Here is a 20842-nt window from a genome sequence, read left to right on the forward strand (position 1 = left end):
TCTGTGTGCCTCACTTATATAGACCAACGTATTTGTGAGGTCCGTCACATACTACGGTGTGCTACTCAGTACCAGATTGTGGGCTGTTTGTGTTGCATACTTGGGAGTGCGTGGGTGTTATACGCCTTACCTCGTTTCGGTGATACACGTTTATTGCAAAAAGTTTGTGTCATGTCTGATGAGGAGACTGACCCCTCCGAGGCTCCTGTATTGTTTTCCTGCCGTCGCTGTTCGGCAGGGGTTGACGGGGTGGATTTGTCTCAGGACGGTCTGTGCGGGCGGTGCCAGCTGGTGCCTGGTCCCTCTAAACCCCCGGTGGCGCAGGATCCTCCGTGGGCGATGTTTACGCAAGTGCTGGCGTCGATCGCGGACCGGCTTGCGGTCCCGACTGCGGCCCCTTCTAGGGCGTGGCCCCAGCCTACCATCCCCCGTTCCCCAGGTGTGACGCGCCTGGTGCAGTCTCCTCCCGGGTCTCAGACTGTGGGTCCTTATGCGGGTTTGCCTGTATTTGTGCAATCTCCCACGGTGCCGCAGCAGTCGATGGTGCCGTTTCAGGGGTATCCTCAAACGGTACCCCCTCCCTGGGTGGATGTCCTCTCCAGCTCTGGCTTCGTCATTGGCCTTTCAATCTCTGTTGCACAGTGATTTGCCCCCACGGGCGTCCAAGCGACCCGTTCCGGCTTCACTGGCGGCTCAGTTCACGGACACGGACGTGTCTTCGGATGATGGGGAGATCCATGAAGACTCTGACTCGGATGCCGGGGCGCAGGAGGTGGAGGCTAAGTCCTCCATTAATGTGCCGGCATTGGTTAGGGCGGTGCGGGCCATCCTTCATATTGAGGAGGATGTGCTGGCTCCCAGGTCAAAGTACCCTAACTTTAAAAAGGCCAAGGTAACTTCGATGGTTTTTCCCCTGTCTGACCAGTTAACGGATCATATAGCAGGGGCCTGGCAGCTGCCCAGCAAGAGATTCCAACCGCAGAAACGGTTGGCTTCAAACTACCCGTTTTCTGAGGCTTATTGCAGGAAGTGGGAAACTCCGCCTGCGGTGGATTCCCACGTTACCCGCTTATTTAAAAGCGCTACGCTGCCTTTGCCGTCTATCTCCTCCCTGAAAGATCCCACGGACAGGAAAGTGGAGACTTGTTTAAAGTCTATCTACTCTCTCTCGGGGGCGGTGGCCCGTCCGTCCATGGCCATCTCTTGGGTGGCTAAGGCCATCGAGAGCTGGGCCAACGCTTTGGAGGATACCTTTCTGGAAGATGCTCCGGAGATCCAGAGAGCATTGATAGGACAAATGAGGGATGCGGCTTCCTACATTGGGGAAGCTTCGTTAGATGCGACCCTGCTGACCTCTCGGGTGTCGGCTGCAGGTGTGTCGGCGCGTCGGTCCTTGTGGCTGAGGTCTTGGAGAGCTGACACGGACTCCAAAAAGGGTCTGGAGGCCTTACCTTTTAATGGGGAGTTGCTTTTTGGTCCAGACTTGGACAAAATTGTGGATACTCTGGCTAAGTCTAAGTCAGCCTTCCTCCCTTCGGCTTCTGCACCTACCAAGGTACGGAGCTCTGCCTTTCGGGTTCAGGGCAAGGCAAAAGGTCAGTCCTTCCCAAGGCAGTCGGCGACCAAGGCCGCTTCTAAGCCCAAGAAGCAGGCCTGGAGTGCCAGGCGCCCTTCTTCCAAGCAGGAGGATAAACCCTCTGTCTGATGGGACCGGCCTCCCTCTGGGGGACCCCAGAGTGGGAGGCCGACTTCTTCTGTTTGCCCAGTGCTGGCACGATACCACCATGGATGCCTGGGTTCGAGAAGTGGTCTCCCAGGGGTACACCCTGTCTTTTCAGCACAGACCGCCCCACCAGTTTTTCTGCACAAGTCCTTCTCAGGATACGACCAAGACCTTACAGATTCAGGTAGCTATAGAGTCCTTGCTGAAAGCAGGGGTCATTGTTCCCGTTCCTCAATTACAACGAGGGACGGGGTACTATTCTTCTCTGTTTCTGGTGCAGAAACCCAATGGTTCTCAGCGCCCTATCCTCAACTTGAAGTCTCTGAACAAATTCCTCATAGTTCCCAAGTTCAGGATGGAAACGTTACGTTCCATCATTCTGGCGATGGAACCAGGGGATTACATGGTGTCCCTGGATATCCAGGATGCCTACCTCCATGTTCCGATAGCACCTTCGCACCAGAGGTATCTGAGGTTCGCTATCCTTCAACACCACTATCAGTTCCGGGCGCTACCCTTTGGTCTCTCCACGGCACCAAGGGTGTTCACGAAGAATATGGTGGTCATGGCCGCACATCTTCGGAACCAGAATGTACGGCTGCTGCCGTATCTGGACGACCTCCTGTTGCTGACGAGCTCCCCGGAGGTACTGCTTCAACATCTCCACCTGACGATCGCTTGCCTGCAAGCGCACGGGTGGCTGATAAATTGGAAAAAGTCCTCCCTGATTCCATCTCAGCGGATGGTTCATTTGGGAGCCCTGCTGGATTCTCATCAGCAAAGGATCTTCCTGACCCCGGAGAAGGTCTCCTCCCTGCAGCTGCGGATACACAGTTGCCTGAGCAGTTGCCGCCTGTCAGTCCATTCAGCTATGAGAGTTCTGGGCTCCATGGTGTCGACATTCGACATGGTGGAATTTGCCCAGTTCCATTCCCGGCCCCTGCAGGGGCTGATTCTATCGGAATGGAACGGGTTACCTCACCGGATCCGCTCTCAGTTGCTGGTGTTGTCCCCGGAGGTTCATCAGTCTTTGGCTTGGTGGCTTCAGACAGCTCATCTGGTCGAGGGGCGCCCCTGTTGGATCCCGGACTGGGTCCTGGTCACGACGGATGCCAGTCTTCGGGGTTGGGGGGCAGTGACCGGCTCGTTGTCACTTCAGGGTTGTTGGTCTGCGGAAGAAGCTCTTCTTCCCATCAACATTCTGGAACTGCGGGCAGTATAAAGGGCCCTGCAGTCGTCCGGTCCCGTTCTTTACGGAAGGGCGGTTCAGGTGCAGTCCGACAACGCCACCACGGTGGCATATATCAACCACCAAGGAGAAACTCGCAGTCGGGCAGCGATGTTGGCGGTGTCTCGCATCCTTGCTTGGGTGGCGTGTCACATTCCAGCGATCTCGGCAGTCTTCATTCCCGGAGTCCTCAATTGGGAGGCAGACTTCCTCAGCCGTCACGACGTGCATCCCAGGGAATGGTCGCTTCACCCAGAGGTGTTTCAGCTACTCGTGGACAGGTGGGGGCTGCCGGAGCTGGATTTGATGGCCTCCCATCACAATCACAAGTTGCCCGCTTACGGGTCAAGGACAAGAGACGCAGGCGCCAGTCTGGTAGACACGCTGTCGGTGAAATGGACGTTTCACCTGGCATATCTGTTTCCTCCAATATCCCTACTTCCTAGGGTTCTGTGGAAATTCAAGCAGGACGGCGGCACGCTCGTGCTGGTAGCTCCGGCGTGGCCCAGACGTCCTTGGTACTCCGATCTGAGGTGCCTCTCCATCGACGCTCCGTACCTTCTTCCCCAGCGTCAGGACCTGTTGTCTCAAGGGCCCTGCCTTTACCCGGATCTGGGTCGGCTGTCTTTGACGGCGTGGCTCTTGAGACAGCCGTCTTGAGGTCTAGGGGTTTCTCCAGTTCAGGAATTGGTACCATGCTTAGGGCACGTAAGCCTACTTCCGCACGGATTTACCACAGGGTGTGGCGCACTTATTTTCAGTGGTGTGAATCCAGAAACTATGACCCTCAGGTGTTCCGGGTTTCCAGAATCTTGGAGTTCCTTCAATCGGGTTTGGACCTCGGCTTACGCCTGGCCTCTCTGAAGGTTCATGTGTCTGCTTTGTCCGTGTGGTTTCAGCGATGGATTGCTACACTACCGGATGTTCACACCTTTTTCCAGGGTGTTCTCAGGATCCAGCCTCCCTTCGTGCCTCCTGTGGCTCCTTGGGACTTGGCGGTGGTGCTACGGGTCTTGCAGGGTCCTCCTTTTGAGCCTCTTGAGTCGGTGGACCTCAAGTGGCTGACATTCAAGACCGTTTTTCTCCTGGCGATTGCTTCTGCCAGGACGGTGTCCGAGTTGGGGGCGCTTTCCTGTCGCCCCCCTTTTCTGATTTTTCACCAGGACAGAGCGGTGCTCCGCACTCGTCCTGAATTTTTGCCCAAAGTGGTCTCAAAGTTCCACATAATCAGGAGCTTGTCGTGCCAGCTTTTCAGTCACCTGATCTTTCAGCTGGTGAGGCTTCCTTAGATGTAGTCCGGGCACTTAGAATCTACGTGGACTGGACTGCTTCGGTTAGGAAGTCGGATTCATTGTTTGTCCTCTTCGGTTTTCACAAGAGGGGTTGGCCTGCCAACAAGCAAACGTTAGCCTGTTGGCTTCGTTCAGTTATTTGTGAGGCTTATGCACAGGAGGGTTTACCTGTGCCAGCCTCTGTTAAGGCTCATTCCACTCGTTCTGTGGGTCCTTCTTGGGCTGCTAGACGTGGCGCTTCTGCTGTTCAACTGTGTTAGGCGGCCACTTGGTCTTCAATTCAAACGTTTTTGAGGTTCTATGCGTTTGACACCTTCGCCTCTCAGGATGCATCCTTCGGGCGCCGGGTGCTTCTTTCAGCACAGGAGCGTCCCCGCCCTTAGTTGAACTGCTTTGGGACATCCCCAAGGTCAACCCTGTGGACCCCCTATGGACCCTGAAGTAGAAAACAAGAGATATGGTAAGAACTTACCTTTGTTATCTCTGTTTCTACGAAGTCCATAGGGTCCACAGGGCGCCCGCCCTGACACACCTGGCTTCAAATGGGCTGTGTGGCTGGTCACCGGTTTTCTGTCTCCCATTTCTGTGAGTATGGTTTCTTGTGTGTTCCAGTCTTCCTTCTCTCTGTTTAGTCTCCTCCTCCGGCCTTGGCTGCTTACCAACTGAGGTGCCTGTGCTTGGGGGCAGGGTATAGAGGAGGACGGACCCAAGTGCATCCTGGGAGCAGCAAAGCTTTAACTGCGTGGTGCCCGTGGATCCAGATCCAGCTATACCCCAAGGTCAACCCTGTGGATCCTATGGACTTCGTAGAAACAGAGATAACAAAGGTAAGTTCTTACCATATCTCTTGTTTTTGCACTAGTACATAGGAGATGTGTGCCTAAGGAATGGGCATGTGTCATATACAGTGTTGGGTGTATCTGTTCACCTTCCATGTATATTTCTTTCATAAATGCATTCATACCTAAAACCTAAAATGAGATTGTTTCTGCAGGTAATTATTTTATTTGTTTTTGCAGAAAATTGATTGACTATATAACGCTTATTACAATATTAGTTCTACACCCTTCATTATTTCATTCTCAAAGGATGCATCCTATTTGTGCACATTGCAGCAAGTAGATTAGCTAGACGTGTGCTATAGATGGCAACTTGCTGTGAAGCAGCGTGAAAGGACATTTCCTGTTAATCTTCAATGTCTTGTACAATTTTTTTTTTTTCTTTATATCCTGTGCCAGTATCTTGTGTTTCACACAATGTGCTCTTGATTGAGATAACCACATTATGCAGAAGAACAGTGTTAATCTTGGCGCCTTCAGCCTTGCTGTAAAAATGTGCAAAACAAAAAAAAACCCACTTATACATGATGTTATAGACATTCTTGACATTACTGCGCTGTGCTTACTTAAAACTGAAGTACAGAATAGCTGTTTACAGATGGATCACAGTTTATGGAAGTAAATAGCACACCATGACATGGAAAATGTTTCAGAATGAGTTAGAATATCCTAAACTGAACATCCTGAAGCTGATTGGAAATATTTCACAGGATTATCACTTAATCCTTAGCTATGGTGCACAGTTCAATTAAATAAACTGTGCTCCAACAGTATTATGCTTCCGCTAAAAAAATTATTGCACTCTCCTGAAAAAATATCTTTTATCCAAGAAATGTTCTCTTCAAAATTATTTTTCATGTTAACTGAAATTCTACTGATTACCGTTTGTCAATAGGGTAATCTTGGATGTGAGTAAGAATGAGTTCTGGGAGGAGTCACCAAATCAGTTAATTATATTCTCAACAATTTAGAAAATACTATCAAAGTGAAAATGGGAGTCTTAAATGATTGTATAAAGCCCAAAATTCCCAAGTTTTGTAGAATGACTTTGTGTCATATATAAAGGCAATGCTGGGTATGTTGGGGGTAGGGGGTTGGGCAAGCCGGGCATGTTGCCAAGGTGATGAAGGAAAGGTTGGCAGTGGAGAATCATCTACTGAAATAAAGCGACGAATTGCACTTGGCCGCAATGCTATGCTAGGAATGACGAAGATATGGAAGAGCAATGATATCAGCAGTGCAACAAAAGCACGGTTGGTCAATGCAATTGTTTTTCTGATCTTTATGTATCCATGCGAAACCTGGACACTCAACAAGGCAGATCACAAGAGAATCGACGCTTTTGAATTGTGGAGCTGGAGGCGAATGCTGTGCATACCATGGACAGCAATGAATACGAACAAGGCAGTCCTAGAGCGGGTCAAACCAAAAGTATCATTAGAAGGCAAGATCACCAAACAACGACTCTCGTATTTTGGACATGTCCTGCGGGCTAATTCCCTAGAAACAGCGCTAATGCTTGGATTCGTCAGCGGGTCCAGAACTCGTTGGCTGGACACAATAAATGTTGACACGAACATGCCCATAAATGACCTGAAGGAAGCGGTCAGAGAAAGAGAAGCGTGGCGTTCACTGATCCATAAAGTCTCCGAAAGTCGATGTCGACTAAACGGATAATCATCATCATAGATACATTTCATTATTTGATGAAGTTGAGGCAAATTATAATGGGGATGATGTAGGTAATTATTGGAAAATTACATTAAATTGCTTTTGTTACTATAATGCTGAAATAATTACTTTTGAAAATGTTCCCTGTATTATATAGCAGTTACAGAGGATATTACAACAACAAAAATATCTCAAGTATATCTCACAAGCGCTCTCTAATTACCATATTTATATATATACCACCACAATGTGAACCACAGCACACAAATAACTGAATGGATTCACCCTTAATTCAATAAGTAGAGATATGTTCCATTCATATGTATAGATCAGTGTTGGCTAACCTTGACACTCCAGCTGTTGTGGAACTATATATCCCAGCATGCCCTGCCACAGTTTTAGCATGCCCTAATAGCAAAACTGTAGCAGTGCATGCTGGGTTATGTAGTTCCATAACAGCTGGAGTGTCAAGGTTAGCCAACACTGGTATAGATGTTCCATTTAGAAAGAAGGTTCCAAGCTTCTTATATAGGGTATAGCTGTTAGTTGGTCTGCAATGAAATAATATCTCTACTAATTAGAGAGCGCTTGTGAGATATACTTCTTTTTGTTGTTGTTATTTCACATTTTGAGTATCTCTTTGGGTGTGTACTCAATTTGTATTTCTCCAGCTGCACTTTAACTTTTATTGCTTCTTCAAGATATTTATCTTCAAAGAGGATATTACAGTAACTGCCATATAATACAGAGAACATCACAGTGACCGCCATGTTATGTAGAGAGCTTCATAGTAACCACCATATAATGCAGTGAACATCATACTGACTGCAATATAATACAGAGAACAGTACAGTATCATATGGCCATCACTGTGATGTTCTCTGTATTATATGGTGATCACTGTGATTGTATGGCATTCGCTGTGACATTTGTTGCATTATATAGTGGCCACTGTGATGTTATCTGCATTAGATGATGGTCACTGATGTTCTCTGCATTATATGGTGGTCACCGTGGTATATCCTGCATCGGGATGTAGACAGAATGCCGACGCTCAGTAAGCCGTCTGACGAAATCCCGGCATCTAAATCCCGACCTGGTACTAAAGATAGGCGTCTAAATCACGACGCTTATCTTTAGCCCGTCGCCGGAATCCCGACAGACGGCTTCCCGAAGGTAAGTGGGGAATGTTAGCACTTAGCCGCAGGTGGTAGGGTTAGATTTAGGCACCCCTGGGGGGACTTTGGGTTAGGCACCCCCTGGGGAGGGTTAGGCTATGGTAAGGGGGTGCTAGGGTTAGGCACCACTGGGGGGAGGTTAGGGTTAGGCACTCCCCTGGGAGGGTTAGGTTTAGGGTGTGGGGAGGGAGGTTAGGGTTAGGCACCACCTCGGGAGTTTTAGGGTTAGGCACCACCAAGGGAGGGTTAGGGTTGGGGGGAGAAGGGTAGGGTTAGCCTACTTACATGCTCCGTCGAGATTCTGCAGGATTCTGCGGCTTCGGGCTTCCAGCCGCCGGGATTTCATACCCAATCCCCTGCATCATATGGTGGTTACTGTGATGTTTTGTATATTATATAGCAGTCACTGCAATGCTCTTTGTTTTGTACGCGTCTATCTAGCCACCCCCCTGTTAACACCCAGGAGCGCCCACTGAAATTGTCTCTCTCTGCCTCCAAATTCGGTCTGTGGGCCTGATTCATAGATGTACGCTCATCCAGGAACGTGCAGTAAGGGTAGGCATGGGCAGCCGAGCCTCCCTGTCATACTCCTGGGATTAGATATAAAAATTATTAGAATAATACAAAGAAGATATTTTTAAAGTATAAACATCTTCTTTGTTTATTGTAATAGTTTTTATAGTTAACACTCAAAATCTTTGTGGAACTCCCTGGGACTGCGGATAAGGCAACAACAACTCAGCCTCGCTTCTGTATAGTCAGACACTGCTTGTAGAGCTGGGTGCGGGGCCTCACCACGGGCAGTAAGATGAACAGAAAGAGAGCTAATAGAGGCATGCCTCTGAGTATGGGGCATGCATTGAGCACTGATGGACACCTTAGATGTGTCATGTGACCAGGAAGTGCACTGCAGTGTTTAGAGATCGGAGCTCGGCAGCAAGAGAAGACACAGTGATGCAGGCAGGAAAATCAATGGACACTGAAGCTTTGTAAAGTGTGGGGAGAGTTACAGTGAGTAGGAGGTGAGACAGGCTCTCAGCACTCAGACCCATCTTCACGTGTGCCTCCCCAGCCATTGACCTCACCACACATCACTGCGTTTATCCGAGGATGAATGCACATCTCCAATGTTGAAGGGTCTGCGCCTGAGCAGGACCTGTTCTGTGCATGTGCAGAACGGGTCCTGTGATCTCGTTCGCAGACCCCCCAAGCAGAAGCATGATTGACATGTTGCGACGATTGGGGGATGTAGCAGGGGCGCGCCTGAGCGCTGTGCTGGGATCGCAAATGCAGCAAGGAGGTGTCTGACACATTTGCATGTGAGATGGATGGATGAGATGGACGGATTTGCACAGCCGCTTGTGTGCGGCAGTGTAAATTCGTCTATCTTTGATTCAGGCCCTGCGTCCACCGGTGGTAACCATCGGGACACTTGTGCAAGTACAAATACATTGGACAACTGTGCAAACATCGGCACTGCATATACCTCTGAATCAGGCCCTAAATTTCTTGTTGAATGGTCTTGGTTGCTGCCAAGGAGAATTAATTTCTGCACAACCAATAAGCTATCATAATACTAAAATAATATCATATAAACTCTGAATCAACAAACAAATAAAATAGATCAAAATTCATACATAGCATAACAAATTAGTTCAAAAATATTAATATATATAATTTCAAAATCAAAATATGATATAAATCAAATATTAAATAAATGAAAACAATGTCACTTTTCCTTCAATGGTGGATGCAATGCATGTTTCACAGAAGGTATACCTGCTTCCTCCCACAAGATTATATTAATCTTTTATTTTAATGATGTCTTGTTGTTTGTGAAGAAATTAACACACCAAAGAATTTGTACATTTATCTTTGTTTAATAAAACTTTTCGATACTTTGACCACACTTTGGAAGATCCTTCGTGAGTTATAAGGTCATGCCTTGTTCCAAGCGTCACTTACCTAGGTTATAACCCACAATATATATTCCGGGATTGAATATTTTCAGGTTTATTATTTGAATAATTCAATCTGCTATCATTAATTGTATACTCGTTACTTGCTACCTTTAGGGCTTGATTCAGAGGTATGGGGCCTGACCCTTGCCTATATCTGTCTATTCTATCATTTTTCACCTTTACATACTTGCCTGGTTGCTGAAACAGGTTTTATTGCAAGCTGACTGCCCTGACATCTGCCTGGATTTTGGACTTTGTTTATACTGTTAAGGTACCTCCAATATTTCTCTTTAAGTAGCAATATTGCTCATTTAAGCAGCTCCGCAGGGCAGGGTAGGGGCCTCCTTTTATATTATTCTATTTTACTTGAATTTATTATACATACGTACCTATGTGAAAATGCAAATTATCACCCATTACGTTAAGAAAACAACAATTACAAAATCCTTACAATTTGTTAAAATATGATCTTTATCATTAAATATCTTTAGCTATTTACAAAGGGACACATAGAAAATGCAGGTCTCCATTTGTGCTCTTGTGCTTACTTATGTGTTTCACATATACTCAGTGTCGGACTGGAGCATGAGGGGCCCACCGGGATAATCAGTGGTAAGGGCCCATGTTTAAGGGGAGTGGTCATCCACCAGAGGCGGTGTGGCCTGTCACCACAGACGGTTGGCTAACCATTAGGCAAATCTTAGTTTAGATTCTATAGAAGTGAACCAAGCCCCCTTGTTAATCATTGGTCCTGCTCCACCAGGTAACTGACTGTCTAATAGTGTAACAATTTATAATTTGGGGTCTGAAACCTGACTCCTAGAGGAGGGGGTGGGCCCACAGGCAGTGGGGCCCACCGGGGATTTCCCCTATACCCCTGTGGGCCAGTCCAACCCTGCATATACTGTACATATGGGTACACCTACATTTATTACTCCGGACTACCTATTCTTTAACACAGCTTTATCAAAATACTTTCATTTCTCATTGACAGTAAACACCAAGTCGGACAAGGTATGGAACTTTACACCCTGACAGAGCTCATTTTCCAATGCTGCCCTCTGCCTCAGTGCCCAGCTAACTTTTCTTTTGTGCTTTTAAGGCTGCAAAACCACCATTTTGTTTCAGTACACTCCAATCATACCACAAGTTAAGTGCTTATTTACAATTGTATTATATTGGTGCACAAAACCAAGCATGATAATGTCAAAAAGGGGAACACTACATGCTGCTCTTGACAGGCATAAATCCATTTTGATTCCGACTGTAAGAAGAACAGAAGAGCCCTAGGGTAAAAAGCTGCAGGGAGCAGACCCATGGGCACCTTAGTACAATTTGGTGGTTGTGCAGCTTTAATAACTGAGGGCCTGATTCAGAGCCGCTCGTAAGCGGCCGCTCGTTCCCTCCGAGCGATGTTCGCACATCTGCGCATGCATATGGGTCGTAATGCGCATGCACCAACCAGTCAGTGCGGTCGAAAATCGTGTGTTTGCAAAATAGCGAGTGCCTGCTAATTTCAGTGACAGGATGAGGAGTTTGTGGGTGGTAACAGGGGAAGGTGCTTGAAAACGGGGAGTGGAGATCTGAATGCAGGCGTGCCAAACGGTCAAAACGGGCGTTTTAAGGGTGTGCATAATTAACAAAGCAGCGTCATCGGCCACGTCACTTGGTTGTCTCTTAGCCTGAACTGTTCGCATGATTGCGGTAGGAAAATCCAACCACAAGCACTGCGAGCAGTTCAGACGCCTTTCGATGTACTCGATTAATCTAATAAATAGCGGAGATGACATAGGATGCGAGCGGCCAGGGGGCGTCTTTACAAAATAGCGAGCACATGTTTCGTTCGCTCGCTCAGACATAGAGGCATCAACAGACCGCAAAGAGCGAGCGCTCAATTTAAATAGCCGGCCCCTTTTTCTGAACGAGCGAGCGCAAATAGCGTCCGGCTCTGAGTCAGGCCCAGAGACATAGCACTTATGAAACATTAAGCTCAACCATGACTTATTATGTTTTTATGAAAAAGATGATAATACAAAACATTAAAATACACTAGATATAACCATATAAATGGATTTTGCATTAACCTAAAATATAAATTTTTTGCCTCTCAATAAACAATAATAGATTTGCTTGTTTTTAGGATAAAATGATACCATTGTTCATTGTGAGCATAAAGAGTGACAATGATGAAGAGGTGAAGGTAGCACTAAATGACACAATGAATCAGAATGGCTGGCTCATTATCGAAAATCTACATCTGGCATCAAAGGCCATGCTCAAGAATCTGCACCGGTGTCTGTTATATGCTGCGAAAATGCGAGGTAAGGTCATGTAACTAGGCTGCACTTAGCTCCCTATCTGTCTATTCCTATGATAAGTGGGCACATTCTATAGTTTAGATTTATTAGTACTGGCGCACACTGTATAATATGAATGTCTGCTCGCTTATTAAATGGTTTGCTTTATAAAGCAGTGGTATTGGTGGCCAATGTTGTTTGAAGGCCTGTATGGAGCAGGAGCCTTGTTAGTGTGAAAGTCTTTTACACTAGTGGGTTACCAGATGTCCTTGTAGCAGACTAGTAAGAGAGCATTCACAGAAGCCACAGGGGGCCAAGACCAGTATATTGGAGGTAGGAGCTTCCAGGCAGCACGGTGTGGAGCCTGGTCATCAGGAGTGTGACCAGAGAAGTTTGTAGGCAACGTCTGTCTGACATATGCTGTGTATTTAGTGTATTATTTTTGTATGATAAATGTGTGTATGTGTACACTTGTTATATATGGTCTGAAAATTTAAGGGATGTGTAGATCCAGTACACATAACTTCAGAATTGGTGGCAGTAAGATTAGGATTTAATCACCTTTAATTATTACTGCAACATTTTCTGTTTGATGTTTACAGTGTCTCAGAAAGAGGAAAGACAATTCTGTGTGTGGCTGACTTCTGAACTTGGAACATCCATTCCTCAGGACTTCCTAGCACATCTTAAAAAGGTAAATGATAGAAAAATATTTTGTTTTTGCTATTGTTATAGAAAATAGATAACCGTCAAAATCATGTAACTTGCACCTGTTTTTGTTCTTATAGTATTGATAACATTCATTTCCAGTCAGTTTTGACCACCTCACAGCACTTGAAATCATGAGAGAGGGACTTAAATGCAATCCGAAACACGCAAGATCCGTTTTTTTATATATATATAGTTCTAAATTGTGAGAAAATTCAAGTCAGACTATTGAATCGTCCGTATTAACCTTTAGTATATTCCTTCCTATAAACCTCTAAGATTCACCTGCCTAGAACCTCTAAGACAAAAACCTGCCTATAACCTCTAAACAGAACGCTAATTGCGTACGCAGTATAACCGCAAATAAAGACAGGAGTTGAATCTGTGGTTCCAACGCACAAGTATTATTCAGGTAAATGTACAGTCAGTTACACGCAATCTATACATACACAAGTTAGGCGTAAAAGGAAATAATACAGACCCAAGTACAGTTATACATACGCTGCGCCTCTGGACCCAGAGATAGACCTCAGACTAGATATCCTCAGTACACCCAAAATTCAGCATGAACTGGAAAACCAGTATTCAGACACATGTATTTATTCCCCCCCAGACTGAAGCAGGACAAAGGAAAAACTTCCTGCTGATCTCATTGGTTCCCAGAGGAGAAGCATATTTTACGGCACATTTAACAGGTTGTTTCAAATAGACTTTCCCTGCCTCCGACAACAGGGGTCTTTCTAGTAACGCCTCCTGTAACATTCCATCAACTAAACATTTTGTTGCTTGTAAGTTCTGCGATCCGTAACTTGAGTTTGCATGATGCGATCTCTCCACCGATAACACCGGGATGCTGTAAAAAGCGTAAGCATCAGAACGAAACCAAACACACCTTGTTTATCATGTATAATACCTTAGTTATCAAAAACCTATATTTCTTAGCATTTAAACTAACTTAACCAACTTGAATCATACAATTTGATGCTAATGGAACCTTGTGTGCGAATATGTAGTGTGTGAGTATTCGGGGTTTGATATAAGGACGCTAGTTAATTTGGGGCAGATGCGTGCGCATAAAGCTACTTTTTCAGCGGTTTCATACTAAGTCTCATGCATTCGCTAATATGCGATTATTTAATAGCGCCCTTGTGAGTATAATTGTGCGTATGAAAAATGGTGAAAGAAGCGATCGCATAGTGCTAATAAAAATATCGCCACATGTACTATATTGTGAGTTCACCTAAAATGTCGCTTTAGGCGGCGATTCGCAAAATGGCGTCTTGCGATCGCATTTCTAAAATGGAGTCTTGCGGCCATTCGCAAGATGGCGTCGCTGCGATTACATTTTAAACTGAACTTGTCTCAGCCAATTATTCAGCTTCGACAGTCCACCCTTTGATAGCAAACAACATGCTATCACAATCTGCTATATAAATTTATTTTAGGCTTACATTCACATATTATTTAGTGTTATTGTGGGATGGCACAAGGTGGTTCTTAATCCATCAATAATGTGTCTCTAGGCGGGGGCATAAAACTACTATTATACGCACACCGCGGATCTTGGGAGATCATGTGACAGATGTGGGAATGCACCAGTCTTATAACAGCAGTTTTGAAGGGGAATTTGAGACTTTACATTGTCTGGGTGTTCTATAAATAACATTTCAATAATATCTTCTATGCATGTCTAAATATTATACATTTAAATGATGGTACTTCCTAGCTCAGGGTTGTAGTGCAGTTCTGTATCTACCTCGGTATACATATTATCATTCTGACCACCATCATAGTTTCATTCCTTCGTTTCACTCTGTTTTCACATTTTCCACACTTCAACACAATAGGAACACACCGGACGCATATGCCAATTACTATGATGACAATCAGTATAAGGATCAAGAATTTGCCTATGCTGGCGATCACGTCCTGGACCCACTCTCCTAGACCCGAGAACCATTTCACTGGGTTCAGCCATGACACCCATCCTTCTATCTTTTCCCCTGCTTCAGCCACTGATGCGTTATGGTTCTTACGAAATTCCCACTTTAGCTGCAGAATCTCATCCATCTTCTGGTCTATCACCTCCGCTGGTATCATTGGTGACAGAAGTGCAACACTTTACTCCAAATTGGGTGGCTAACGTTACGCAATACCCTCCAGTAACAGCAGTTAAATAATTCAACACTAGCCTGTGTTGCACTACTTCTTTCTTGTACGCTTGCAATTCTCTCCCTGTGTACCTGAATGTGTCATCGTACATCTCGGTGATATTATCTATTAATTTAGCAAGTTCCTGGATATATCTAAAATTTAAAGTACCCCTAGCAATTCTGGTGGGATCCAGGACGGTGTGTTTTTATGTATTACCAACATTTCTATATGTGTGAGGGTCATAACTTCTGGGACTACTCTTCCCAGATAACACAAACCTTCGGAACTCGGGGAGAGCCATTTATACGCTTTTCTTCCACATATAAAATATACATTATCAGGGAGAATATAAGGAATGGTATGCATCATTATCATTAAACACATTTCTCTTGCAAACAATCCTATCTCAGGCTCTACCATCTGGTATATGCAAGTTTCTGGTTGTATTATTTTAGCACAATAACCATCTGGTACTTTACCAAACATTTCTTTGGTGGAACTCAATGTATACCGATACCTAAAATATTTCCCACTTGATTTAATTGAGCGTAGCAGATCATAGTTTATGGACTCATTATCAGCTCTTTGTGAGAAGGTCATCGTCTGATTATTCCCCGTCACTTCCCAACCTCCGGGTTTATTGGGGTTGGTTATGTTTAAGCACAAAAGTGATTTATCTACTTGAAATTGATAGAGTTTGAAATGAGGTGGTTTGGATGAGAGGAATTTTCCATCCAATGTTTTCCCCTTTTGTAATTCTAAAATTTCCGTGATATTCAGCGGAAATGGCACCAACCCTACATTATGCTGTCCCTGTGGCACATGTGAACACACCCAGCAATCGGCTTGATTTAACACTTTGCCTACCATGCTGTGATAATCCTCTAAAGGATACCCTCCCCAGTACGGGTTATATTTAGGTTGGCACCGTTGAATACAGTTCTCATCAACTAGGGACCCACAAAACTCACAAATACAGGAATCTTCAGATGATAACCCTTCACACTTTCCCCGAGTATCCGAAATGACAGCTCTCTTAACAATAACAGTACTAAGATTGGTCAGACACTCCCCTGATTGGCATTGCACTCCTCCTTTCTCCACTCCATCAGCACTGCCATCAGCTCCTGTTTCCTCAATAGGTCCCCCATCACAGACACTGGATATTCCCGAACTGACCAGGATGGTGAACACTCTAAAAAAGAATATGAAAATGAACACAGCAGACCCATCCATTGTCACAATAAGACCTGCAAATTTCTCTCAGTTCAGGTATCTCACTACAACCTTTTCAATCCTCCCGGAACAAGCTCGCGAGTGACAGATCCACACTATCAGCTTTGTCTCCGACTTGTTTCTCCACCGGTTGATTGACCTTTTTGCAGTGAGTGGGATGGACCCAGGTATCTCTCTCGGCCACCTTCAAAGATGTAGTACTTGTCAGCAGCACCTGGTACGGACCTTCCCACCGATCAGTCAAACAACCTGAACGTAAGAAATTTCGGATCATTACATATTCTCCTGGTTCAACATCATGGCAGTTCATTTCAGGCATATCATGGGACAACAATTTCAGTTTCTGCTGCTGTTGCTTTAACTGCTTACTCATTGATATAAGATACTTCACAGTTACCTCGTTGTTACCCTTTAGATCTTCCTGTGGACTTATAATCAAATGAGGTTGTCTACCAAACAATATTTCAAATGGGGACAGATTCAGAGGAAATCTAGGAGTGGTCCTTATGCTATGTAGGACCAAAGGTAAAGCTTCTGGCCATCCTAGTCCAGTCTCCGCCATGATTTTACTTAGCTTAGTTTTAATAGTCCCGTTCATCCTTTCTACCTTGGCACTGGCTTGCGGTCGGTAGGGGGTGTGAAGTCGGCTATTAATACCCATCAGCTTACACATATTTTGGAAAACATCACCTGTGAAATGGGTACCCCTATCACTTTCGATGATTCTAGGGATACCGTACCTGCATACATTCCTGAACTATTTTCTTGGCAGTAAACGCAGCAGTATTAGTGGCTGCTGGGTAGGCCTCAACCCAGTTAGAGAATACGTCTGTGCACACTAATTCATAATTAAGGTTCCTACAGGGTGGTAATTGGATGAAATCAATTTGTATCACCTGGAAAGGTCCATCAGTCGGTGGAATGTGGGACGGTTCGGTAGGGATCGCTTTCCCTATGTTCTTTCTCAAGCAGGTTAGACAGGACATTGCTATCTTCTCTGCTTGTGAAGAAAACCCTGGTGCGTACCAGTATGCCCTCACCAACTTGCACATGCCCTGTTTACCCAGATGAGTCAGACTGTGTGCTGCTTCAGCCAGGCTGGGGTAATATGTCTTGGGGGCTACTGGCTTACCATGTCCGTCCCTCCAGAGCCCGGAGGACTCTTGCCCACACCCCTTGGACTTCCAAATGGATTTTTCCTGAATTGAACACAAATTTTGCATCTCAATTAATTTCAGCATATCAATGGTTTGGAATGACATAATTGTTTCAATTGGAGAAGGCATTTTTAACCCCGCTGCCCATTTTGCAGCTTCGTCAGCTCTGTTGTTGCCCAGTGACACTGGGTCATCCTCACATGTGTGGGCTTTGCATTTAATTACTGCCACTGCTTTGGGCAGTTGGATTGCTTCTAAGAGATGTTTTATGTGTCGGGAGTGTGCAACTGGTGTGCCTGCTGCTGTCATAAAATTTCTCAGATACCATAGGGCCCCAAAGTCGTGCACCACCCCGAACGCGTACCTCGAGTCAGTGTAAATGTTAGCAGATTTGCCTGCTGCCAGTTCACATGCTCTAGTCAGTGCTACTAACTCTGCCACCTGGGCTGAGTGAGGAGGACCGAGAGGTTTAGCTTCCATGATGTCTGTGTCATTTACAACAGCATAACCTGTACATAATTCACCTGTGTCTGTTTGTCTATGACAACTCCCATCCGTATAGAAAGTTACATCCACATTCTGTAAAGGTGTGTCATGTATGTCAGGTCTAGCAGTAAAGGTCTGATTCAGATATGTCATACAATCGTGAGTATCATCATGTCTGCCGAACTCACCTCCCGCCAGCAACTCCTCTCCTTCCACCCTTTGTACATCATGTTGTACATATGGCAGGTATGTTGCTGGATTCAGCGTACTGCAACGTTTAACTGTAATATTTGCAGGAGCGATTAGGGCTAGTTCCCATTTGGTGAACCTAGCCGAGGAGACGTGTCTGGTTTGAGCTGAGTTCAACAGGGCAGATACAGTATGGGGAGTGTAGACAATCATATCATGGCCCAATACTACGTCCTCACTTTTACTCACCAGTAAAGCGGTAGCTGCTACACTTCTCAAGCAGGTGTGGAGTGATCTTGCTACCGTGTCCAATTGGGCACTGTAGTAGTAAGCTACGGGCCTACTGGCATCACCATGTTTTTGTGTAAGGACACCTGCAGCACAACCATTGGCTTCCGTACAATATAAATCAAAAGGTTTTTCATAATCGGGTATTCCCAATGCAGGAGCTTTTGTCAGACTATCCTTAAGATTAAGAAAAGCCTGTTCTGATTCCTCAGTGTGTATGACGCGATCGGGCTTTGAGGAAGAGACTAGTTCCTGTAAAGGCAAGGCTAAAATAGAAAAACCTGGTATCCACATTCGGCAATATCCACACATTCCCAAGAAGGTACGAATTTGCTGTTAATTCTGCGGCAGTGTCATGTTTTGTATGGCCTGGATTCTATCATTTGTGAGATGTCGTAACCCCTGGGTTAGGCAGTGTCCCAAATATTTTACTCTGGGATGGCACGGCTGTAACTTGTCCTTAGCCACTTTGTGTCCTGTTTGCGAGAGATGAAGTAACAAAAGTTTAGTATCATTCACACATGACATAAACGAGTCAGAACATAGCAATAAATCGTCCACATATTGAATTAGAACTGATCCATTGGCAGGTTGAAAAGCTTGTAAACAGTCATGCAATGCCTGGGAGAAAATACTGGGGCTGTCTATGAAACCTTGGGGCAATCGTGTCCATGTATATTGCACACCTCTGTATGTGAATGCGAATAGGTACTGACAGTCAGGATGGAGAGGCACAGAGAAGAAAACAGAACAGAGGTCAATGACAGTGAAATGGGTTGAATTTGGTGGGATCTGCATCAGGATGACAGCTGGATTTGGCACTACAGGGAATTGGCTCTCTACTACCTTATTAACACCTCTAAGGTCTTGCACCAGCCTATAACCCCTCCCACCACTCTTCTTTACTGGAAAGATGGGACTGTTGGCTACACTAGCTGTACGAACTAAAATTCCTTGTTGCAATAATCGCTCGATTATTGGAAACACCCCTAGTTCCACTTCCTGTTTTAGTGGCTACTGGGGAATTTTTTGAGCTTGCCTACCGCTTTTTAAGTTCATCATTACCGGGCTTACGTTTGCCATTAATCCAGTGTCCTGTCCAACTTTTGTCCAAAGGGAATCTGGAATTTGGGACAACATTTCATCTACTTGTGATGGATTTTCTTTTAAACTGTAGAGTGGTACATTATCCTTTGAGGGGTGTCTAACATATCCCGCACCTCGTCTACCATTCTCTCTGGGATATCTAAATACACACCATCAGGGGTGCAATATATGACACATCCCATTTTACATAACAAGTCTCTGCCCAGCAGGTTAGTAGGAGCCGCGGCAGCCAGAAGAAAAGAATGTCTGGTATGCAACAGCCTAATACTAACCTCTGCGGGTCTTGTTAAAGGATAACGTTCCACTTTACCTGTCACACCCATTGTTGGTATTGCCTCGTTGGTCACCTGTAAATTAACGGGAGATTTCATCAATGACTTGGTCGCCCCTGTGTCTACAAGAAAAGGATATTCAGTACCAGCTACATCAACCATCAAGACCGGTTCTTCCCTAGTACTTCCTGTTAACCTGACTATCTGTAGACTACAGGTATGACCTGACCCCTAGCGTTGGCTACCATTCTCCAATAAAGCATTTACGGCTACAATTGAAGCTGGTGCTTGCTGAGCATTTGCTGGTCTCTGTGCATATCCCTTATGGGGGTGTCCAAATTTTCCTTGATGTGGGGTCCATACTCTTTTTACTGTGCAGTTTCTACTTAAGTGTCCTGTTTGTTTGCAATTAAAACATGTCCGTGATTCAGGTGAAAGCATGTGTTGTTGTGAAGTTTGAGCAGAGGGTAAAGGTGGTGGATATGGGTAAGGATAGGGAGGGTAAGGGTATTGTGGGGGAAAAGAAGTGGGTGGATATCCTGGGACCTGTGGTTGCATTGGGTTAGTGGGATAGAGTTGTGTTTGTTGTTGAGTGGGGTTAGTGAGAGCAACTTGTTCTGACATGAGTGTGTGTGCAAGTGCAAGCGTGTCTGTTGGCTGTGATGTTAACGTCATTCTCTCCAGAGCTTGTATACTGACAGACATTAATATTTCGCTCTGGGTCTCCCTCTTTTTTGAGATGTTTTTGTCATGTTCTATGGCAGACTCTATGAGGTTATCTATTGTAAGTCCCCGCCAGCCAGGCTGTGAGGTCTGAACCCGAGTTTTTAAATTCTCTTTTAACCCATCCTCGTGACTATCATTCCCCTGTGGTGAATGCTATCTTTAATCTCTTCTATCCCAGTGTACTGGGTGATAGCCTGCAGAGCCCGGTCGCAATATTCTTCTGCAGTTTCACTCTCTTTTTGTTTGATTGTGAAGATTTTGTTCCAGTTAACTACTACTGGAAAATATACACCCAATTGAGTCACAATGCGGGAAATGTTACCTTGGTTT

At 45.4% G+C, this 20842-nt stretch overlaps 1 protein-coding gene across 1 annotated transcript in view; it reads left to right on the forward strand.

The window, feature by feature from the left end:
* Nucleotides 1-20842, forward strand: part of LOC148507539 (uncharacterized) — a 662982-nt gene that overhangs the window by 458539 nt on the left and 183601 nt on the right. The window contains exons 86-87 of the mRNA XM_088445856.1: nt 12033-12213; nt 12792-12883. Of these exons, the coding sequence (XP_088301982.1) occupies nt 12033-12213; nt 12792-12883 (273 nt within the window). The remainder of the gene's footprint in view (nt 1-12032; nt 12214-12791; nt 12884-20842) is intronic.

Source organism: Taudactylus pleione, unplaced genomic scaffold (assembly GCF_031769625.1).
Source record: "Taudactylus pleione unplaced genomic scaffold, aTauple2 ptg000391l, whole genome shotgun sequence".
NCBI classification, from domain to species: Eukaryota; Metazoa; Chordata; class Amphibia; order Anura; family Myobatrachidae; genus Taudactylus; species Taudactylus pleione.